Raw genomic sequence first — 25,751 nt, 5'->3', positions numbered from 1 at the left:
GGGGTGGCTTCCCCTGTCACGGGCATAGGTAAATCTAAGTAACCCGTGACAGATACACAGCAGTTCAAAGAATGTGCCTCCACTGCACTACTTTTCTCTGCACTACTTACTTTACAGGGACTCATACTGTTCAATATAGGAAATCATTCTTTTGCATTACTAAATTGAACTCACTGGCAATTTGCTACTACAGTGCAATCAGATAAAGACGGTCCATAGGTTACCTTTATAAAGAATTCTACAACATTTATAGATTCTGGAAGAAGTCAAGAAAAGTGCACCTCTCATCAGTCTGCACTTTGGATTTTATTGTACCTCTTACTGGAAAAAAACTGGGAACCAGTTCCTCCACATAATTCCAAGAGCATGAGAAGTTATTATTAATCTATTCCAAACCAGATAAATAACTGTGCAGAAAAAAAAAATGTGATGTACTAAAATAGAGTTCATAAGGATGTGGATGTTAAAGATGACCAGAAAACGCAAAATATTAAAACCCCCATATTTTACTTAGTATGTTGGACAACGCTTTGCCTTCCAAAACACATTCTAAATTGGAAGTGTAAAAAGTCTCTTATCTGGAGGCTCCGACCTGGCCAGAGTAGGAGCAGTCTTTTATTTGAACTGAGCTTAAAGACTTAACTGATCTAGGGCCCATATATACCTTCTGGACAGCTTTTTTGCACACGCATCAAATAAAACTCAGAAAGCAGCAGAATGTCAGTTATTTTTATCACAAAAGACAGGGATTGCCCAGCTGAAATTAAACACATAAACCAAATCTCATTGCTCAGCTACAATCCAAACTCTTTTGCACAGCCACTTTCTTATAAAAACTTCTCTGCTTCTTGCATTCAATCCAGCTGCTTATTGGCTTTTATGTGAGGACCAAATAACAAAATACCAACATATGGTTCACTGGAAATTTGTTTTGATAGCACAGTTAATTGCACACATTTGCTCAGCAATAACGTTTTAAGTAGACCCTAAGTACTGCAAAGCTATAGATAACATCGCGCATCATAACCCATGGGTGTACCCTGAGCTGCTTCTCCTAGTTCTGCCTGGTGCTCTGGGATACCATCCAGGGTAAGAGGAAAACAGACTATTTGTTATCTCTACATCTGAGCCCTGAGCAGCTGCTCTGAGGCTATTAGCTTATAATGTCAATTCCCTCCTTATAGAGCACCAGTTTCCATCTCTTTTATTATCTCTTTCTTTGTATTAGGTCTGTAAAGGCATGAGGATAAATATCATCACATCTGCACTGTAGCCAAGAGCTATTTGAAAATTCCTATTTGAATAGCCCTGTTAGACAGCAGCTAATAAAGTTCATCCCGTTTGCCCGAGCTTCACAAAAAGCAACATAAAAAGACAGCGAGAAATTTTGCCTTATTCTGCATCCCTCTTCCTTCTCTTCTTTTAACAGAACTCATCGTAGAGAGCAAATAAATTTCAACTTCAGCAAAGGAACTCAGAGCTACCGCTTAAAACAGAAGTTTCACTAATCTCATCAATGATTAATACTGTTTGCTACTGCAAACAGAAGTAATTTCCCTTTCAGATGCATCATACAGACAGAAAGGGATACAGCATTTGAAGATTCTGGTTATTAATGTATGCGAATTCCTAATGAAAGGCCACAATTAAATATATATTATGAGCAACATGCCTCAAGAAACAGAACCTCGTCAAACAAAGTTTATGCAGTAATGCCACACAAACAAAGCAAAAATAACAGATAAATGAGAATTCCAGCAAGCAAAAAGCCCCTTCATCCTTCATGACACATTTTACTTCGTGTATTTATCACTAGAATCACACAATGAAACATAACTTTTGGAAAACATTAAAACTGCACAATGACTGTAAGAATTATCACATGCATGCAGACACAGGTGGATAAAGAACTATGAATTCTAACTGGGTAAAAGTCTTTAGTACCTCTTCAGCATGTAAGAGATTAAGGGCTCTGCATGTGGAGATTAAGGGCTCTGAAGTCACATTCCCACTTACCACTGATCCTGTGGTAGGTTTAATGTTATGCTGCCTTTAATTTCATCCCCAAAGCGCAGATACCCGAGAGTGGCTAATGAGATATATAAGGTCATAACGATCCCCATGCCAATGTTCAGTGCCAGTGGGAAACGTGCAGTGTCCTTCATTCTGTTTTCCAATGGGAGCACCTGGAAACACAGGGAGAAAAACCACATTTTATATCCTCACAATAAAACTGTTTTCTCCCCCCTTTCACAGATGACTTATGAAATTTAAAGAGTTGTTATCAATAAACATGATTGCTCTACAATAACGTTTTACAGTCTTGAAGCTTTACTGTATACACAGTGGAAATATTCAGTCGACTACTGAAGAGCACCAATCTTGGCTGGAAAACAGCATAACTTTGAATATATAAAGCAGTATTTATAGGTTAATAAAAAGAGAAACTGATGTTAGAAAAGAGAAACTGATGATGCCCAGATGAAAATGTATACACAGTACCAGTATCATGATTTTGGTATATTTTTAAACAGATTATGCTCAGTATCCAAGAGTAATCTTCTTTTTCCCATTATGACTGCACTGGTAGTCCTCATCACAGACAAACCAACAGTGCAAGTGATTTGCACTTATGCTCAGCAGTCAGCCTTGGCACTCCATCGAATCCACGAACTACCAGAACACGGGCCGATGCTGTTTCTCATTTTGCTGACACTGATATGGCCAGGCATACTGAAAGCTGCTTTTCCTAAATGTACCATAGGTGCTTTGAGTTTCAACTGCAGCCAAGCAAGCTCGCTAAGCTCATCAGTTCAAAGCGAAGAAGCAGGCACTGCAACCATGACTGCACCTCCTTTACATGTATTATGTAGGACATAGGAAAACATACGCAGTGATTTTTCAGCCACCAACACAGAATTTAAAAGCAGGGCAGGAAATCCAAATAACACACAGTAAGTGCCAAATAGTTCTGCTGCTCTCACCTTGAGTTTCAGCAGTGTAACAGAGCCTTGGTTGCTATAACGAAGATGCAAACTGAAGGTATGCAGACATTCCTAGACAAGCATGCTTTTCTCATATCTTTCTCAAGTCTACACTCACCTCAGTTCACTAATACGGGACACGGTTCAACATTAAGACAGCTGATTTTCTAGGTCTACATAAGTAAAATGTCTAAGCTTCTGTAATAAAGATGGGTAATAAAGATTTAGCCAGTACAGTCAGCAGAATTAAAAATGCAGCTCAGCTTATCTTCAAGAAGGCAGGTAGCTCATATTCTGCAATTGGTACAGCACTGTGAATTAAACTAGCTTTACACTCCTGGGTTCTACTGATGTGACTCTTAATACAGACATTCAGTGCAACAGGGACATCCTTTAAGAGCTACTCTCCTTTTTGTGATTTAAATGCATGAAAATTTACCCTTCAATTTAACAAATACACATTACAAGAAATGCAGGTTTCCCCAAATAAGTAAACAGAAACTATATATGAATTGCTGCCATATTATTTTCTCCACAGTAACCATCCTTCATGTTCACCCACTGAAACTTCCTGACCTACCACTGAACACCACAACTATTTATTCATCCCATGTTGTATTTCTCACACACTGGAAATCCCAATGAGGTCATTTTAGTTGGGAGCAGATCTCTAAAAAGATGCAAATTTGGAGACAATTTTTTCCAAGCTTTCTGCTCGTCCCCAATTAATGAAATGCATTAACTGAGAATCTTCATCCTCAGAGCTTCCACTGCTAAATTTTTCCCCCAGTAAGCAACAGGAGCTTGCGCTGTAACTGAATCTTGTTAAGGAGATGGCAAAATTTGAGCCAAGAAGCACTTCGAAACTTAATTATTAAGTGACTGAAAAAAATAACAAAAAACAAAAGGAGACATGAAGCCACAGATATTAAATTTACTGTCACAGAGGCAAAGACACTCATTCCTCTAAAAGGATTAAGTTTCTGGGACAGCGCAGTGCCCATCAAGTTGTATTTTTGTATTTCACATGAAGAACTGCCAGGTAGGACAGAAAACACTTCAGATTTTGTTGTCCTGAGTTGAGATTGGATTGTTTTACCCTAACTGCTTATTAAGAACTTTGAAGAATGGAAGTAATCATAGGTTATTTTTCATATCCCCTGGTTTTCCCATTCTTTATTCATACAAAATATTCTGGTACAAAGAATCAACAGGTAGCATTTGGGCCTTCTGATTTGTCGCATACCCATTAATTCTCTGTTAGTTACAAATACTACACATTTTCTGCCTAAATTCTAAGATGTTCTACAGCTTCCAGGAGTCCTGGTAAGTTTAACTGTTGCATTAAGTTCTTACTCCAACCTTTGTTAACCCTACAGAACTGCAGTAGCAATTGCTTGCCCAGGTTGCAGATACATCTTGTGGTGTCACTGTCACAGGGAACTCAAATCAAAGACCCATCACTGGTACCATTGGGTTATGCATTATGATTTCATTTATTATGGGGTCCTTTTCGCTCTTCAATTCCTTTAAACAAACAAAAAAAGCCATCCCGATTTCTTGGCAGACTACTCATAAAAACTGCAAGAGAGAAAGAAACTTCTTCCTTTTTGGCCATATCTTCAATTAAATAGCAAAATAATGTATATTTATGACACATACTGGTGACAATCATACTGAAGAACAATTTAACAAACAAAGATGCTTATATGACTGCACAGTGCAAGGTAACACATTTTAATAAATAATTATTATCAGTAGTGACATTTTACACATACACTGTGCTTTACATTAAATTCATCATCATAGGGTCATAGAACGACTTTGGTTGGAAGGGACATTAAAGTCCACCCAGTTCCAAGCCCTGCCATGGGCTGGTTGCCCCCCATCAGCTCAGGCTGCCCAGCGTCCATCCAACCCGGCCTTGAGCACCTCCAGGGATGGGGCAAACTGTAAAATAGTTTCCACTCCTACCCAGAGAACAGAGAAGGTGGAAGATGTCCAAAACGGTTCAGATGCAGACAAGGGCTGAATGGAGGTGTGACACAAGCTACAGTTTGTTCTTCCTGTGCCGCTCGTGGGCAGCTGCTGCAGAGATTTTCATTCTGAATTTCCTCTTGGTTCCTGTATAGTTTCTGTTGCCTAACATTTTAACTACCCACCATAGAGATAAGAATCTTTTTGAAAATGCTTTTGAGTTTCTTTCTTTAACTTCCTTCTGAAACACTGAAGCTGAACATTATTTTTCTTGTCCTTTTTATTTTTTTTTCCTGGAACCAGAAATTAATTTCACTCTTCAATTCTTTAAATGGTTTTCTTAAAAAGCTGACACCTGAACGAGATGATCAAAGGGCACTGAAGGAGCAAAAACTCATCTCCAATTCCCTCTACCTGTCCCATTCTTGCATCAGAACAGATTCTCTCAAGAGAAATGTTGCATTCGTTCAGTAACTCATGCCAAGGCTTCAGTGCTGCTGTCCACTCACTCGAACAATATTTCTGCTCTATCAGACAGTATCATTAATCTAGTTCTTCCCCACTCTTCAGATCTATCAACTATCACCACATATATAACCATCTCTCATATGAAACAGTTTGCTCGTGAGGACTTTGGGGAATAATTTTGTCTCCCAAGCAAAGTTACCAGAGGCAGAACAGTGGAGGTAAGAGAACCTCAAGATATCATCTGGAGATAAAAGTTTCAGTGGTTTGGGGCTCTGAGTCGGTCTTCTCCCTGCTTATGATTTACATATTTTCTCTGCTTTCTTCACACTCTTTAGGTCCCAGTTCACAGCAGTTCCCCGTCACAGCCCTAAATACCTACAATATTAGCTATTCTAGACAAAATCTGATAATTTACCTAATTTTTATTTTCCACCTTTTTTTTTTTTTTGCAGTAAATCGATTTTCTTTCTTTTTCTCTGCCATCTGTTTTAGAGAGATAACTGTCATTTGTTAGACACGTGCTTTGTTAAACATATCTTACTTAGAACTTAATGCTTGATTCCTTTAGAGACTATTAACTTTTGATTTCTTAATTTCCAAGATAATAACCTTACAAGAAATCCACCTCCCCTTAATCCACCAAAAGATTAATTTAAAACTATTCACACCTTACTGGCAAAGCAGCATAATCTAGTATTGGAAATAACCTGCCTAATCTACGATCACAAATCATGTGAAGCATCTACCCTTTCATTTCAAGCTGCTCACAGTAGCTAGAATCATTCCCCACAAATAACACTGTCTCCTCACTACTTGACTTGAATATTCTGGTTGCAATTAGACTTCACCTTTTAGAAGTAAGCTCCAGGGGACTGGAGCTTTCTAATTAGAAAACTCAACTGTATATTTTTCATTACCCAGCCAAAAATAAGAGGAACACAAGAATTCAGCCTGCAGATAATCAGATTGATTTAATTGTCACTGCGACTGAAAACTAATCTTGTCATGAATAAGCATACACATCTGTTACAGAGCTAAATATGCTCATCTTTCCATTTTTCATGAACTGCCACAAAAAATGACAAGAAGCCATCCTCCCTCCCTTACTGATTTTAAATGAGCATTCCAGGTTAAAGGATAATAGCTCAATATCCAAGAGGATTCTGCCCCTTCACTGCCCCTCTATTCTCTCATATGTACCTATAATCATGTCCGCCTGCATAAAGATAATTTTCCTTACGACTTGTTTATAAAACAAAACACCGATAAAGCTGATATGAAAATATTCAAGGTATACAAATGCAAATTCTACTACCTAACTCCTACTCAGTCTGCTTTGTTTCACTTGTCTGTTCTTGCTCATATCCTATACTAATGTACAGAATCACAGAGTGGGAAATAACCTCTTGGCCTTCTCTGACCCCAGCAACAGCATCCAGAGCCATCCATTTCCAGACAGCTGTGGAAGATCTCCAAGAAGACTACACTGTGGCATCCAAAACGGCACACAGTACTTGAGATTACACTGCAACAGTCTCATATTCAGCTTCCCAACAAACAGAAACCTGAGATCCCTTCTGCTGGGCTGCTCTCCATCATTTCATCCTCCAATCTGAACATATATCCATACTTGCCCCATTCCAGGAGCAGAATCCAGTGCTTAACTCCTGTTAAACTTCCTGAGGTCACCTCTGAGCCTCCTCTTCTTCTACAAGCAGAACAGACTCAGATCTCTCAGCTTCTCCTTGCAGGAAAGATGTCCAGTCCCTTCAACATCTTAGTGTCCCACTGTGGACCCTTTCCAGTGTGTCCAAGTATATCCCAGTCTTTCTTGTACCAGGAACCCAGAACTGTATGCTGCACTCCAGGTATGGCCTCTCCAGTGCTGAGAAGGGAAGAATCATCTCTCTCGACCTGCTGATGATACTTCCCTAATACAGCCTGGGCATCAGACAAATTTAGCCTTCTCATCAGCAAGGCTCATTGCTGACTCATGTTCAATCCCAAATACCAGCTCCTTTTCTGCCAAGCTCCCTTCCAGATGTGTTGCCCCCAGCATGAACTATGTCTGAAGTGCTCCTCCCCTATGAACCTAGTAAGGGTACTATGGTCAGGCTGTGGTTGCACTTGATGATCTTTGAGGTCTTTTCCAACCTGAGTAATCCTATGATTCCTCAGCACTAGGTGCTTCACATATTGAACTTCACCACAATTCTTTACAGTTCTCCCAGTTCACCTCTCCAGCCCATCACGGTTCCTCTAGATGACAAAATGTTTTATACAGAATAAATGCTTAAGACTTTATTCATCTCCCCTTTATGACATTTATTCAAACTTTAGCTTGCTCTGATGTAACAGAAGTTACATCACTGCGCACTACCATGTCTTAATAATTTTATTCAGGAATAAAATCCAGAATATTTCTCTACAACATATAAGAAAAACTACAAAGTAGAACTAAGATGCATCCAATAATATTTTAAGGTATTTGGCTTGTCAAATTTATTCAAGTGTTACAGGCTTTGTCGTCCTGCTGTAAGATATATACCAATACAAAAGTTATGTTCTTAATTAATCAGGCACTTCCAGCCATACACTTCAGTTTTATTTTTCCCCATTGTGCTGCATTTAGAACTGTACTCAATAGACTATAAAACAGTATATTCTTACATCCTCTATAACTTACGCTAGTCTCAAACCTCTACAGGATAAGTGATAAAAGAAAATATGTTTTAGAAACACAAAAAATGTTGCAGAAGAGTATATTCCATTGCAATAACAAATTCTCAGTCATCCAAATCTGCTTCTTTAGTAGACAGTTGCCAATGTAAGAACTTCAATGCAAATGCTTTGAAAAAAAGCATTCACAGCTTCACAAAACACCTTTTAGAATCACCAAGGCTGGAAAAGACCTTTAAGATCATCCAGTTCAATCATCCACCTACCGCCAGAATTTCCCCACTAAACCATGTCCTCCAGTACAACATGTATATGGGAGAAAAGTAAATGTCGCTCTTATCTTAAAGGAGCACAAGAAGGAAGACCTGGAAAATTAATGAGCCTCACCTCAATACCTGGGAAGGTGATGGAGGAGTTAATCCTGGAAACCATTTCTAGGCACATGAAGGAGCAGAAAATCAGGGATAGTCAGCATGGATTCACCAATGGGTGATTCACGTCTGATCAACATGATGAGCTTCTGTAATGAAATCACCAGCCTGATGGATGAGGGAAGAGCAGTGAACATTGTCTTTCTGGTATTCAGTAAGGATTCTGACATTGTTACCCATCAGAACTTTGTGGAAAAGCTGTGGAAGGATGGGCAGATAGTAAGGTGGATTAAAACCTTTCTGAAAGGCTACATCCAGAGGTTACAAGTCAGTAGTGAAAAGTCAAGTTGGAAACAAGTAACAAGCAGAGCACCCCAGTGGTCCATAATAGCTCCAGTCCTCTTTAACAACTTCATCCGTGATCTACATCAGCAGACTCAAGTGTACCCTCAGAAAATTTCTAGTCAACATAAAACTCAGGGTAGTGGCTTCCTAATTAGAGTCACACTTCTATCCAGAAGGACCTTGACAGATTGGGGAGGTGGGTTGATGGGAAACTCATTATGTTTAACAACGAAAAGTACAAACTCCTGCACCTGGGCAGAAACAACTCCAGATACCAGGACATGGTAGGGAGCACCTATCTAGAAAACAGCTCTGCAGAAAAAGAGTCTGGGAGCCACCAAGTTGAACATGAATCAGCAAGGTGCCCTTGCTCCTCAGAAGGCTAATGAGCTGCATTAACCAAAGTATAACTAGCAGGTCAAGGGACACGATTCTTCCCCTCAGCACTAGTGAGGTCGCACCTTGAGTCCTACTTTCATTTCTGAATGAAATGAACCTAGACATACTGCATAGAGTCCAGTGGAAGGTCACAAAGGTAATGAGCAGATCGAAGCACTTCATAGGACGCCTCCTAAGAGGACTGGTTGAAAGAGCTGGGTCTGTTCAGCCCTGAGAAGAGGATTCTCACAGAGATCTCATCAATGCCTATAAATACCTGAAGAGAGTGTACAGTGAGAATGAAGTCAGGCTACTTTTAGTGGTGCCCAGTGCCAGGACAAGGGGCAATGGGCACAAACTGGAGTAGAGGGGGTTCCTTCAGAACACCAGGAGGCACTTCTGTGCTGTGCAGGTGATGGAGCACTGTCACAGGTTGCTCAGATAGTTTGTAGAGCCTCCTCCTTGGAGATCTTCCAAAGCAGCCAGGGCACTGTCCTGGGCATGCTGCTTTGGCTGTCCCTGCTACAGCAGAGGCTGGAGGAGGCAGACCCTGAGGTCAACTCCCACCTCAGACACTCTGTGATTCCGTGCTATTCCCAGGTCTTTCATGGGGCTGAGACCACTCCATGACTGTACAAGTGAAAACAGGTCGCAATGTTTTCCTTCAAGGACTAAGTAGCATCATTATAAATAAACAAGATTAAGGACCCTACAAAGATTCACAACTCTAGAAGAGAAATATATCTATCCAGAGGTATTAGCCCCTTTTTCTTAACCACTTTACTTAAAACGCAGCTTAAAAGATGCATTCACACACGGTAAGAGCTTGATGATCTTAATGTTTTCCATAAATATTAGCTTTGGTTTCTTAAGTCAATACAACCAACAAGTTTAGAAACAAATTTTCTTAACACAGAGATAAAATAAACCTCATTATTTCAGAGGATAAATATTTATCTGGGGTGATATTATCTCCAGCAACAAAAGAATAGAAGGAATATAAGCCTAATAAATTCATTTGTGAAATATACAGTAATTCAACAGATGCTTACTGATGGGGAAAGAATCCATGGAGAATATATGGAAGATGCACGGAGAACAGCAATACACCCCCCAGGACCAAGACAGTTAAAAGCTAAAAGGACCCCACCAGAGAAACCCAAGCAAATCAACAGTTTTTGTGACTCATATCTGACATTTTAACATCAATACCATCAAAACAAAAAACCTGTGCTGTTCTGAAAATCAATCCATCTGATATAGGAGAATGGAAGACGCTGACCACTCTGCCTTCCTCAGAACAGAAAGCTTCATACACTTTCATCTGAAATGATTGCATAGCACCCTGACTTCTAAACTACTCATTCACTCTTTCTGTGAAGCACTCAAAACAGTTCAAGTGTAAGAATACACAACACACCACTTTTTAGTGTAATCTTCTTTAACTGCTTTCATCATGATGCCACTTTTCTATGTCTTCTACTTTCTGCTCCTGCTCTTGACAAATCTCTCCTCCAGGTGTACAATTTTTAAGTCACAGTGTATATTAGAGAATCATTACTGAAATTTGTCAGAGTGTTCAACAGTGGATGATAAGGGCTCTTTCAGCACAATATTTATTCATAAATATTAATAGCTGGTATTTTGAGCCGTACAACAACATCATCTATTTAAAAAAACAACTCTCTGGGCAGCCTGTTCCAGTGCTCTGTCACCCTCAAAGCAAATAAGCTTTCCCCCATGATGTCAATTAGGCATATAATGAAGACTCATAGTTAAATATCACTTAGGCAACTGAATCCATTGCAGAGCAGTACTCACAGAGAACACACTAGAAAGGAGGAAAATACCTAAGACAATTGCAAATGAGTGCAAAAGAGCAGCAATTCATTACCGGATAATGGACATAGATGATGAAAAACCTGACCAAAATGGAAAGAAAAAAACAATAACAGAAAATGTTTCTACCTGAAATTAGTTACAGCACTGCCCAATTATGTGTGCAATGAATGTAAGAAGTCTTTTTCCATCTTTACTACACACACACTTAAAACACAGAAGTCTTCCTGGACTCCTCTGCCCTTCAGGACTGACTGCCCTGCCAGTGCCCTGAACAGTTCAATGACCGCTCTGCCAAAAATCAGGGTAGCAGTCTTGCTGATCGCATTCCTGACAACCAAGCACTGAGAACTTGACTATTTCATGGTCAGTCTCCATTGCAGCACTCAGGTTGTAAGAGTGACCACACCATGTTTCAGTAACGGCAACTAAATCACACTTTGCCTACCACACTGTGGCTTCCAGGTCCTCCTGTTTGCTGCCCATGCTGCGTGCATTTGTGTAGATGCACATCTGCTTAGACACTGGCCTTGTCCCCAGTGCTATTATTGTTCCTCCAGGCTCATCTCTAGCAAGCCTTGTTTCATTCCCTTCCCCTCCATTCCTAGGTTAAAACTCTCTCAATGAGCCCTGCTAGGATCCATTCCCCCCTTTGAGATGGATAGGATCCATCTGCAGCCATTGTGCCAGGTGCTGAATAAACTGTCCTATGGTCAAAAGAAGAAAACAAAACAAAACAAAATTCCTGTTGTAGTACCATCCTCTCAGCCATTTATTATCAGATGTGCTTTCTTGGTCCTCTCAATATCACCCCTGCCTCTGAAGGGACAGAGGAGGAAGCACTTGGATGGTAACGTCCCTGTCTTTATCTCCAGGCACAAGTTTTTTGTCATCATATTTTCTCCCTCTGCTCTTTTGAAGAAAAGAAGTGGGACAGTTGTATGGCAGCACTGAGCTGCTCATTGCTGTGAAATCTCCAGAAGAGCCAACATCAAGCCCAGCTTTTTACCAAGACTTGGATAAATCTGAAAGAGACTTTGAATGTCCGTTTCTAACCAAAAAACTGTATCTGCTACACACCCTGTAACATTGTTTTCTTGACATTTATCTATAATCTTTTGCCTCCTTCCTCACTTCTTAAGCATGTTCAGAAGAGAGTCAAACCAAGAGGCTCAGCAGTTTTGGCATGCCTCTCACTGACAAGACATTTAAAGTTCACAATTACCATATAAATTTACAAGGAGGTCACATATACAGTCAACAAATACTGCTGATGCCTACATTTTGGTGACCACATTTAAAAGCAACCTCTGATGATACAGCCTTTGCATCTCAGCTGTCTCGAAAAAACAGCAATGAAACTGATGTACTCCAATCTAGAGATGACCCGAGTATACAGAGACTATGTCATGTTACCTGTTAAATGTCTGCTTCTGCCAAACACCGTCTGACAACAGAACAGAGAGCCACTGGGATTCATTAATTATTTAAAACAATATTACTACTCTGGCAAAAGAATTTAAGAATGAGAGGCTTTTATCTCAATGCCATAGGCCTAAGAAGCTCATCTGCATCGCATTCAAAATCCAAATACCAACGCTTTAAAAATTATAATCCACTTAGTTTTCTCCTTTTAAAGCTCCTGGAATTGGTGAGCTGCTGCCAAAGGGGATTCCAGAGCCTGTCACCGGGTATACAAATACCACCCTACCTCCCTACTGCAAAACTGTGATAACCGAGTTGAAAAGCAGTTTTATCAGATTTCTTTTCTAAACATGTAAATACTGTTTAGTTAAACTTTCTCTCTGCTATTCTGATTAATGTGCAGCACTCCAAAAAAGCAGTACTAAATTAACTGAGCATATTTATACACAACGCATAATATATACATATTTATTGTTTAAACTTTATGAACCTACTTTATCCTCCTCCTCTCCCCTAAGTTTGTATTAAAATATCACCTGCCTATTTGAATTTGGTTTTTATACCTCAGACAAGAATGTAAATTGCAATTTCACTGCCCAGTATTCATTAATTATAACTGCGGTTCCATAGGTACAACATCATGCAGTTCTCACCTCCACACAGTAACACTGCAGACATATCCAAGCCTGAAGGCTTCAGTTTTATACTCTTCGTTTTAACTGCATTTTAGGTCTACTCAGAAGCACAGTCTGAAACTACTTCTTAATTCAGTCACGGAAACCTCACATTCTTTATATAAACAGATCCGCTCATCCACGGAATATGAAAGATGCTCTCAAACACTATTCTAACAAAATAACACATTCTGTGAACATTCATTCCATCTATCACCTGCAGCTACAGAACTCAAAAAGTGGTGTTTATACTTTCTTCTCTTCTGTGGCCTGAATATCAACCTCGTGACTTCACAGGTAGCTTCATCCAGAGCAGGGAACCCACAACCAGTGAGGAGCTGTATCACAGATGAAAGCAGCAGCAGTGCATTCTGCCATCCCCAGCAGCACTCTGCCCATAAAGCAATCCATAAAGGGTTGAATTTTGATGTCTGCTGATCAACACATAACAACCTCCTAGACTGAAGCTTTAAGGATTAAAGCAAATCCACGTATCCAAAACCATCTATTGTATCCATCCACAGCTACCACTGTTTATGCCACTATTCGGTACGATTTTCACAAGGTCACCCTCACCTTAAAACATTAATTTAGAGGTGCTGAAATCCCAAATGGATCCCCATCATTACTAACAATAGCCACCAGATCTACTATACTAAACACTCGATTCCTGTTTCCAGCTCAGCATTAAGAAATCACTGCCTACTCTGCTAACAGCCCTTCCCATTAGCAGATAGATCATCAACACCCAGCTGCTAAGACAAGTGCAAGCTGCAGCAGGTACGTTATACCAACCAGCAGTGATCCTGCTTCTGTAGAATACTCACACTGAACAAAGAACGAATAGCAAGCACATCAAAGTGCAGCTCTGTTTCAGCATCACAGCTGAGTGTGCATTACTGTTAGTCAGCCCTCTAACAGGACTAACTTTATTTCTGCTGTAGGAATCGTGTTACAAGTGAACTTCCCTGAAATTCAGTAAAAGGACAAAACTGTTCACATCAAACAAAAAAAACTGTTCACATCACCCCTCATACAACTTAGGAGCATTAAGTTTAATGCAGCTCAATCTGTTAGATTAACTGATGATGGGGTTTCACAGTTTCACAGTTTCACAGTTTCGTGCGGGTTGGAAGGGACCTTAGAGATCATCGAGTCCAGCCCCCGGGATTCGAGCCTCTGTGTAGCAGAGCGGCACTTCTACCACTTGCGCCACAGGGGGGATTCGAACTCCGGGCCCCAGTGTTGCAAGGCGGCGTCTTTAACCACTGCGCCTTGCTGTTTTTTCAGTCAAGAGCTGCCGTGGGCATCAAACAGCCTAGGTTCATTTGCTATGGCAGAACTTCCAGATGACATGAAAAAAGATGTTTAGGTTCATGCAGTCACATTGTAGCTAAACCTCTACATCAGTCAGTTCAGCCTAGGAAACAGTGAAAACAGCCTGAGAAATGGAGATTCATCATCACTAAACCCACTTTGTGGAAACATTTCATAACATACTCGGAGTTAGGACTTTCGCTATTCAGCTCTGCTGGCTTAATTCAAAGCTGAATACTCCAGAAATGAAAGGATACTTGAAATTTCCAACACATGATGCCAATGAGAAACAACAATCATTTCAGATAACATACATGTTGTCTTGGGGGTACTGGTATTTTGGTTTGGCCTTCTTTCTTTTTGTTGGTGGTGTCTTTGTCTTTGCTGTTTCTTTAGCTTTAGTTTCAAGCACATATCAGCACTTGGTGAAGTACATAGCTATGGTAGTAAGAAATACAGCGTATACAGTAATTTCTGAACAGTTTACAAACATTATGACCTACCATCCCTAGGTGCTTCTTTGGCTGTTTTTAAAAATGCTTACTTACTTGCAAACCTTGCTAGCGTGAGATGCAATCAGAAAGTCCTTCGATGCAGCAGGATACGAATACAAGAGCTTAAAAAAAACCTCAATCTCCAAAACCATATTTTAGGAGTGATAAATATCTAAGATATTTCAGGAAACAGCGAGATTCACTGTCACGAGTCCATGAGTCAAAACAATATTTGGAAATGTCTAGACTTTTTCTTGTCATCACCATTACTATGAAGCCATCCCTATAGAAAACTTTGAGGCCAGACAAATGATACTTTTACAATAAACCATTTTCTGTCCTCTGTGACCTCAGTAGATAAGGGCAGACGCTGAAACAGGTTGGGTTTTTTTTTGTGCACCCATCACTTCAAACTAAGCTGTTGAATTATAATTACAGTCTTATCATATTATTAGCTGAATGTTATATGAAGGTACTAATTATTATTACCTTGCTGTCATTATCTATTTATGTATTACATACGTTCTTGTAAATGTGAAAATGCTAAGTGTTCCATTAGCAATCAGCAGCCACTAAAATACCCCTCTATAGGGATGTTCTGTCCTCAACTTTTATCTTAGACAAATTATAACACATTTCATATACCTGGAAGATTATTGCTTGTAAGAAGCCATGCTTTTTACATTACTGTCTCAAAGTTTGCTGAAATGGACAAGTTCAGGTAAGTCCTGGCCAAGGTTCCAGGACTGCCTTTGTCTGAGACACACAGGAGATGGACAAGTCCGGGAGCTACAAAAGGGAGAAAAGATACTGATCAATGGCCCTTGAGTGGTCTTTTTGTGTTGGCCTATCTCAAGGAAGATGGCCATCCCTGAGGACTAATGGCCCTTAAGTGGTCTTTCCTGTTGGCCCGATCTCAAGAAGATTTGACATTTTCGTCTGAGGAACGTCACAAGACCTGACGCCCGAAGCCGTCCGAAATCTCTGGAAAGGCTGGAAAGAAGGAATAAAAAGGGCACGGACAACCAGACGGTTTAGTGGGCATCTAGGTATCCTGACCTCAGATATCCTCCACCAGTTGGTCCTACTGGCTGCTATTCTCTCTTCGTGGGATTGCTGCTCGAGACTACTCTCTCGGAGGACCTCGCTGCCGAGACTCTGCTTCTCTTAGAGACCCACGGTACTTCTGACCATCTTTGCTTGCCGATTCAACACCAACACCGATCTTGGCTGCTTGCCAGCCGCCACTGCTTACTAACTTTTTTTTTTTTTTGTCTAACTTACTTCTCGTGCCTCTTGCTCTCGCTCCCTACGCTTTTATTTTTGCGCCCCGGACGCAACCGTTAACAACGTGTACGGGACGCTGCTTGCATCCAGGAGGTGTGACTGATTCCCCGCTTAAAAAAAAAAAAAAAAAAACCGTAATTCTGCTCTTTTCTACTTTTTTTTTTCTATCGCCTACTTTCCCTTCCCCATCACCCTAATTTTGGCATTCGTCACTCTCCCTTCCCCATCCCCTCAATTGTCTATTATTTCCAATAAACTGGTCGGATCAACATTTGAATGCTCTTCTTCTTAATCTCACACCGGGCATAACATTATTAAAAGAACCTTTGCCTCACTCCTAAACTGGAGCGAGACAATTGCTTCAACAAGAAAAAATAAATACCAAAAGTCTTTAAACTGTTTATATTTCATCATCTGGCATATTTTGATGAGTCGATGATAACAACTTACCACACCAATTCCTTCAAAAGCAAATACTGCTGTTCCAAAAAATAGCGGATATTTCTTCCAGCCAACCAAGGGAGGCAGTCTTTGAGGATCTGCTATATCCTAATGAAAACAAAGCAAAACAGTGCTGCATAAATAACAACAACTGTTCCTACAGTTCTGATTGCTGCTTTAGTCCCTAGGAAAGAAAAATCAGCAGATCCTGACAAAATAATAGACTTTCCCTATCTCGTGTGTGGAACTTCTGCCTCCTAACCGAGATTGCAGATGCCCAGACCCTGGAGGCATTCAAGGCCAGGCTGGATGTGGCCCTGGACAGCCTGGTCTGGTGGTTAGCGACCCTGCAAATAGCAGGGGGGTTGAAACTGGATGATCACTGTGGTCCTTTTTAACCCAGACCATTCTATAATGTAGACATTTCTGTATATGTTTTCAGCCACCAGTTCAATCTGTTCTATTTCCAAGAGCCTCGGAACATTAAAAATAGCAGCAATCCAAAAAAATCAAAAAACATCTTATGAGACAGAAGAATGCGGTACCTTAAGGTTCTTAAGTAAGTAACTGTACTGGAGAAACACCAGAAACAAACTCTGAAACTCTTCTTCCATTGTAATGCATTGGGATGGACTGACCTCTGCAGTTTTGAGTGCACTCCACTTTCTTCCACTGAAGGACTCAAGAAACTTTATAATCCATATTTTCATTATCTTAAGTACAGCAATATTATCCATTATTTCAAAAATACCATAAAAATATGTTTAAGTGTGTCTTGAGTGTTAAGATGCCCCATTACCCCAAATAAGAAGATAATTCTGACTTTCAGAAATTTTCAGAAATTATTGGAGAGATTAACTATCCCAAGCAACATGTAAGAATCACATCCATAATAATAATAATAAACTTTTCTATACTCACTCTAACAATATACTGGTAAATGATCACCAAGCTGACAGCCATGGAGAGATTGGCTAGCAATGAAAGAAAGGACAGCCTCTTCAGGTCACGAATGAAGACCAGAAGGATCATAAATGGCAGGAAACAAAGCATGTATATTCGTAAATCAGTACTCCTTTTCTCTGAAGAATTGCTGGTAACACTGACATTTATATCAGTTTCATTTTCCAAAAGTCCTTCATGGACCTGTAAGGAAAAAAAAAAGAAGTTTTCAATAGCAGTACAACTGAGTGGTCACATTAGAGTCATGCTCCAGTTTTTTTTGGTACTGCATGTCATTAACACCAATAGTATGATTTTCCTTTAGCTTAGTTTTCCACTCCCTCATTCTTCCTGCTCACCTGCCTCATTCTTCCACTAACCACAATAAACAGATTTAAAGCTGCATTAATTTCTGTTCTTTGGTGCCCTCTAAGGGACAGAATTCTGCAAACAGAAAAGCTGCCCAGAGGAAAACACCACATCCCTCCCAAAAGAAAGGGCACAGGGCAATGTACATCATATATACTTGTAAATATCACTTCTGATCTGCTGATGACTTGAATTCATTCACAGGGTACACATCATGAGTCTCTGCAGCTACTGCTTTTACAGTTTGTTTCCTCTGTTCTGTTCCCAGCTTTCAGGTCTTCAAGAAAGCAGCAACAGGTTTTCTGTAAAAGTTTTGGAAGATAAACTTATACAACAGGTGATCAGTCTTTTCTTTTGTTTAAGGTCAAAATAAATTGGCTTGAAGTCCATCACTATTCCAGTAAAAGTTCTGTAACTCAGGGCTCTGAGCATCCCAGCACTCATCACTGGTGTTGAAGACAGAGGCAAAGAAGTCAGCAAGTGTCTCTACTTTGTCTATGTCCCTATTCTACAAGGTGACCATCCTCATCAAGTAATGGAACAATTTGCTGTTAACATACTTCCAATAAATAAATAAATAAATAAACATTTAGTTGTCCCTTGAAGCATTGGCCAGCTTCAAATCTAACACAGCTTTGGCTGCACAGACCCCCTCCTTATAATGGCAAATATCATCTCTGCAGCCCTCCCGTGATGCCCAGCCTCACTTCTAACACCCATTAACTTTCCCAACCAAGCTCTAGAAGATCCTTGCTCAGCCATTTTAGTCTTCCCCTCTGTTTGACTTCTGACACTTTGGAATTGCCTGCTCTTGAACTCTTCAGAGATGGCTCCTTAAAAGTGACCAGCACTGATGGACCCCATTATCTTCAAAAGCAGGTTCCTAGGGACCTTGCTAATTAGTTCTTTGAGCAGCCTAAAGTCTGCTCAGCCTAAAGTCTGCTCTCCCTATATCAAGGGTCAAAGTTTTGGTGGCAGTTTTCTTCCTATTACCTAAAGTTTAAAACTTGACTACTTCATGGTCAGCACGGCCAAGACAATCACCAGTCATCACTTCTCCCATAAAGCCCTCTCTTTTTACAAGCAACAAATGTACACACCTGTGCCTTATTAGAACCCCTTGTACCTATGAAGTTCTCTTCAGTGCACCTCAGGAATTCTCCAGGCCTGTTTGTATTGGATGTATGATCAGCAGGTATTGCTAGATGTATGACCAATATACATGTTGTCAGTTAACATGTGGGACGTTAAAAGTTACCCACAAGAGCAAGGGCAGCCAATCTCAAGATATCCTTGAATAAGGAACAGACCAACATTTTTAAAGTATACAACACCTTGATATGTGTTTGTATGCATCTGTTTAATACTACATGAAGACATTAAATGCTTCTTAAGCAGTAATATTTCACATTTTCATTAATAACAGGGATGTAGTAAGAATGGTTTAAATGTCTTTCCAAATGGAAAGTGAAAGAACGCAGAAGGAAAATTCAGCCTTGAGATCTGCCAAACATCAATTCAGTAAGGACAAATAAAGAATTTCATAGGCAAGCAAAAACTGTCAGTATAAAGTGAACTAGAAGAAATGCCAGCATGTAACTCTGCAGTAAAGGATCAAGAAGTCACAGTGAATCACAAATCAATCATGAACAAATAACGACATGCTCCTGCAAGATGATCATTACACTCAAATGTCAAGTCTGGAATATGAACTTCAGGACCTGCTAAAAAACCTCTCAAGTCTACTGGTCACAAGTAGAACTTCAACTGGATCAGCATAAAAAACTGCTCGGTTACAACTTGGCAAAAGAATGTTCACTGCAGAATGTTCACAGAAAGTAAAAAAATATCCAAATAAAGATGGAAGAAATTAGAAATCTTAGTTTAAGAAGTACATGAGGGAATATGTGATATCGATATTCAAAAATGTAAAAGGCACCCATACTTAAAATACAATAAAATACTTGGAGGCAGAACAGGAAACAACAGACTTAGATTGCAAATAATCAATTATAGTTTAGACACAAATAAGTTGTCTAACAGATGACAAAGCATTGGAACCAATTAACTGAGAGGCTATGGAAACCCCAAGACCAGGTATTTTTTTTAACAGCAAGATCAGGACTGGTTTAGATTCAACAGATTCTGTGAGACAATAAGCAGCTAAATAACTGCAAGACAGGTGTGGAAAACAGAAGAGATTAAACAGAAACAGGTTCCAAGAAAGATTCCTGTAACATGGAAAGGGTGAAACACACTTAGGAGATCAGAGGTTTAAAAAGAGGCAGCAGCGAGGCCTGGTAAAAAAGAAATGTTCAGAGAAAACTGGCTGCAAGACCAGATGCCATCTTGGTTTTTTACCATTTTTTAAGATTCATTTTGAATTTTGACGAACAAATCAGAGGGAAAGAAGCTAAAACCACCTGCACAACAGGCGAATTTAGATCACTTTGCACACTGCCCCTTTTTTCCAAAAGCAATTTGGGGGAAACCACAGCAGAGCGTATTCTGTGCATCTCTCAACTCCACATTCAACAAGTGCTTTTGGACTGCAGAAGGAAACAAAAGTAATGAAAAAGAAATCTAATGCCAAAGCTGTTCTCATACAATATCTTTACTCACTTGTTTAACGTTTTCTGCTAAGAACACAATATAAACACTGCAAAATCCCAGCTGTGTTATCACTAGGAAAAAGTCCACAATATACCTGAGAAGGGAAAAACAAACAAACACACATTACAGTTCACATATGTTAACCTATTTCTAACACACAATTGTAACTCCTGTAAATTAATCTCACCAATACTGGAACGTAGGTTCCTCTTACGACAAAAATAAAGTGGTTTTGAGGCTTTTTTGATGGTGGCAGTGATTTTGTAAGTTGCTTTTGTTTTGTTTTTAAGGTATATCACATGCTTTAAAGTGTCATAAAAGGAAATTCAAACATTCAATGGTGTTGCACAAATATAAGCAATGGACATACACACTCAGTTTGCAAATACCTTCTGCTGCAGTAATTTAGCACTACAACACAGCTGTCTTCCACTGATACCAGAGATGAAATATCTCATACAGTCTTAGTTATATAAGCTCCAGCAATTCAAGATGACAAACATTTCACAGCTAATTGGATCTATACAAATGTATCCACATACACATTCAGATGCTGTATCTCTTGGGGTAAAAAACAACACTCTAAACTATAGTTCATATTGTTGTTGAATAATGATTCACAGGATGGTGGCCTGAAGTCACATCATAATGAAACTCTCTTAATAGTTCCTCAGTAGAGAAATGCCCCATTGAACAGATTTGCAGAAGCACGGGGTCTTTGGAAACTGAACTGTCATTTGTGGCATGTAGCTCTGATGTGTTACAGTATTTTCACTCTATTGCAGTCCAATCTCCCTCTATTCTCAGCTCCAGTCCATTCCTATGAAGTCATCACTAAAGATCCTGAAACACAACTTCCCTCAGTCTCGTGTGAAATCAAGTGACAGCCAAAACACACAACACAAAGTACTAAATCCTTGAAAATAACAAGACAAAAATATTCTCCTCAAGAGAAGAAAAAGCCTTACAATTAACATGGAGCAGCAACTCAGATTTTCAGTTTCACTGTGTAGTCATACCATAAGCTATACAGCAACAGATGGCAAAGACAACATGATGCTCTTTTTTTCCAAGAGGGATAAAGTATTTAAGATCTTGAGACAACAAGCTATCAATACCTGCAGGCTGCTCCCATAAAAATGTAGTAACTATTTCTCTATGATCTTTCCTTGGCAGAAATAAAAGAAGGCTTTGATCCCTTCTGGACTAAATACAAAAAGTCATTCATGTTTGAAGTATCAACTTGCTCAGAAAGCAAAGTCTGATGCAGTGAAACGCCTTTGTGGTAAAAGCTGGCAGAAACTTTCATTACTATGTTAGACAATACAGAATGCACTTCTTGTTATACCATATGCCTTCCTATACTATAGGTCAGCATTCTTTCCTTCACAGCTCCTTACAAATGAAATGCCTTACAGACAGACTTGCTACCCAGTCATTCCCAGCATACAAGTTGAGTCCAGGAAATAATTTTATGTGACAGTATTTGTTATTCCAAGTACAGAGAACGCATTCTTAAAACCAGCTACATCTCAGTAAAAGGCAAATCTCGCAACCACTCCAAGTGTAGCCATTCATTTTAATAATTGATTTATTAAATTAAATTCCACTGTCAACTTACCTTCCCCAAGAGGATTTTTTCTGCAGGGCAGTCAGAGGCCCCACTTCCATGGCATAACTAACTGTATCACTGTAACCCAGTGAGGATTTTTTCATCCTGAGATCGAGGAATGAAGAAAGAATGGAGTTAATAGAAACAATCAGAGCCTAGATCTCCACCCTGAGAAGACTGGTGGCCTCACAGGGTTATAAGGAATCATTTGTGACTCCACTCTGCACTTACTGAACTTTAGAAGTACAGCTTGGGCTTCTTTCTCACATGAAGGAATATCTTAGCACTCCCTAAGCATGTAAACCAAAGCTGTTTCCTATTAATTCAATAACACTAAATCAGTTTACGTTGTTTTCTGAATGATAGCTTTTCCAGCTACATGGATGCTAACAACTTTGTGTGATTTCAGTTCAGAAACGTTAGTATGAGGATTTTCATTGTTGCCCTTTAAAACCTGACCAATATAGAAGTGGTTAATGACAACAACTACTAATGGAAATACTGTCAGCCCAATTTGAAACCACTTCTCCCAAAGTGTTCTAGATCTCATTCGGAATACTGTGTAGCATTTATCAGTTCACTGTTATCATTTTAACACTTCTCAGCACCACAATTTTGGAGAATCCAATTGCCACAGTCCAAAGAAATGGAGCTCACGTGTCAGCACAAAATAAATTAACAATTCTCTGTTTATTCCGTGTTCATAAACGGACAACTTATAAACTGAACATTTTTCAGGGCTGTGAAGTTTCAGAAGCTAAGAAAATTATGCAGATAAAAGAGGGCTAAAGAACTGAAGGTCAGCCACTAAAACTGTAATGACAAAGACCTGATTACTTCCCTATTAAGAGAGGGAACAGGACATTGGACAATATATATTAAACCAGCTTAATTTTGTGTAGGAGCAGATAATTTTTTGCAATGTATTAATGTAGTGTTGCTCAAAGCACAGCTATCATTTGCAGTTGTACCAAAACTATGTGCATTCCTTTTGTTAAGTACAAGACTTTGAGCAGAAGAAACTGCTACAATGTCGTGTCATTCCACAGACCAAAAATCAGAACTGGAGAAGAAAAAAAATAATATTCCAACTCAGCAACAGAGTGAGTAGTTCCACATTTACCTCTGACATAGACAGTGGCTGCAACGTACCAAGATGTGCATACAGTGAATGGATATGATTCCTATGAGCACAAGGCTGACTGGTCCAACCTGGTACAGAGACAAAAAGAAGGAAGGATATAAGCAACAGAAGTCCTATAAACAGAGCTTCTCATGAAAATACACTGGGGGAAAATCTTTACATGCAAAAAAATTCATATTTCAGCATATAAATAGATTTTAAGGATTCAAATTTTATGCAACCTCTCCCCCCCCCCCCCCCCAACCCACTGGAGGATTTGCAGCTGACTTTCTATGGCATTCCTCCCTTTTAACTGACTGTTTGATAGACGATTTCCTAGAGATGATCATGCAGTGAATAGCAAGGGGGCACAAACAACTTCCCCCATTAATATTATTAAGATATTCATCAAAAGAATTACCACAAGAGGAGGTTGAACACTGCACATTTATATACCATGCTTTGTACCATGTCATTGTCATCAGCATTGCCATTTTCAAGGCTTGTTCCCATTACATTAGAACAGCTGATGATGCGCAGCGTAATAAGAAATAAAAACAAAGGGGGAAAAAAAACCTTGTCACGAACATTCCCCTGCTAACTTTTACAATTAGGAGTCACAGATAATTTCTGAATAAAGCAATTTCTTTTAGAACATAAGTTTGACCACAAGTTTTCACAGAAGGTACTTGCTATACATACAACTTTCACCCTTATATTAAGCCTCCTGTAATAAAGAATTGTTTTATTTAGTTAAAAATTTCACTTGATGAAATTTGCACTACCTTAGAAAATGATCCTGTTTGTTATTTGATGTAAACTAATTGCGCTCAGAAACAGAAGACTGATTAAGAAGACAGCAGCACACCCTCTGACATACAATCTGGCTACAGAGAAGTCTGGGTAAAGATGAGATAAACCCAGAACCAAATCCCATTCACAAGAGCCTGAATGAATCAATTTTTTTCTGTTTTCAAACTTTTTGTTGTTGTCATTGCTTGTTTGTTTATGTTGCTGTTGTTTTCTACAGAAAAAGAAACATTTTGGCCAAGCAAAAATAAAATATATTACCTAGATTAAAAGAAAAAAACTTTGGTTTTGTGTCAACCTTTTACATCTTTACCACACTAAAAGGGAAAAACAGGAAACAACCCAAAGTAGATAGGTACAAATGGCAACTATATCGTTTTTTAGGCTCTGTCACGTACTTATAGATCTTCACAGATCTATGAAAAATGATTAAACCTTACCACAATGCCAGCATTTTTTATTGCAAGTGGAAGACCAAGAAGCCCAGTTCCAATGTTTCCTTTTAGAAGGTGAGTAAGCGTTTGTACAAACCTAAGGATACAAACAGAACACATCATATAATCACATTACGAGCACACTCACGCTGGATGGGGGAAGCGCACCCTCCATCATTTATTAGCATATACGAAATGCTTCAGTTGGAAGGGACCTTAAGGAACATCTGTTCCAATTCCCTGCCATGAACACAGTTGCCACCCACTAGATCAGGCTGCTCAGGGTCCCATCCAACCTGGCCCTGAACAACTCCAGGGATGGGGCATTTACAACTTCTCTGAGAAGCCAGTACCAGGGTCTCACTGCCCTGTCAGTGAAAATTTCTACCTAACATCCAATCTAAGTATATTTGTAAAACTGTTCTTTCTTGTCTTATCAATATCAGACCATGTAAAAAGTCACTTCTCCCTCCCGTTATAAGCTCCCTTCAAGCACAAAAGGCCATGGTGAGACCATTGTCTTCTCCAGAATGAACAAGCCCAGATCCCTCAGCCTTTCTTCACAGAAGCATTCCAGCCCTATGAGCATCTTTGTGACCCTCCTCTGAGCCTGCTCCAACAGCTCTATGTCTTTCTTGTACTGGATGCAGTATTCCATATGGGGCATCCTGAGCACAAGTAGACAGGGACAATCACCACCCTCACCCTTCTGGCCACCACGCTGTTAATGCTGCTCAGGATACAGCTGGCCTTCCACTGTCTAGGTCATTGATAAAGATGATCTGTGAATCATCTCTTTGCTCTACCTACTTTAAAGTGGTCCAGCACGTTCAAAGGATGCTCTTATTATTCTCTAGAAATAAGTTCCTTCACATGGGACACTTAAATCTGACCTCCAGGTCCCACTTCCAGCTTGCTAAAGGCCATTTTCTGTGTAATTTTATTGTCATTCTGCCTCAGAAAGATTCAAAGTTTCATCAAAGCTATTTTATAATAACAACACTCAAAACAATTACCTGTCAGAATTGTGTTTTGTGACTATGAAAGCTTTAGTCAATAAAAAAGAAATAACAAAAACAGACCTTACAAGTTCTTCAAATGTAACTTCAACAAATAATATTATAATAGTATTATTTTAAAATAATAATAATATAATTAATATATATAAT

At 39.5% G+C, this 25,751-nt stretch overlaps 1 protein-coding gene across 1 annotated transcript in view; it reads right to left on the bottom strand.

Annotated features, from left to right (window-relative positions):
* SLC36A4 (solute carrier family 36 member 4) overlaps positions 1-25,751 on the bottom strand; it is an 88,749-nt gene that overhangs the window by 57,836 nt on the left and 5,162 nt on the right. The window contains 7 exon segments of the mRNA XM_032442216.1: positions 2,017-2,186; positions 16,689-16,787; positions 17,601-17,825; positions 20,613-20,697; positions 22,225-22,320; positions 23,339-23,427; positions 24,589-24,679. Coding sequence (XP_032298107.1) covers positions 2,017-2,186; positions 16,689-16,787; positions 17,601-17,825; positions 20,613-20,697; positions 22,225-22,320; positions 23,339-23,427; positions 24,589-24,679 — 855 coding nt within the window.

The sequence above is a fragment of the Coturnix japonica genome, chromosome 1 (genome assembly GCF_001577835.2).
Source record: "Coturnix japonica isolate 7356 chromosome 1, Coturnix japonica 2.1, whole genome shotgun sequence".
NCBI classification, from domain to species: Eukaryota; Metazoa; Chordata; class Aves; order Galliformes; family Phasianidae; genus Coturnix; species Coturnix japonica.
The sequence above is the reverse complement of the archived record's forward strand: the minus strand, read 5'-3'. Positions and strand labels throughout refer to the sequence as shown.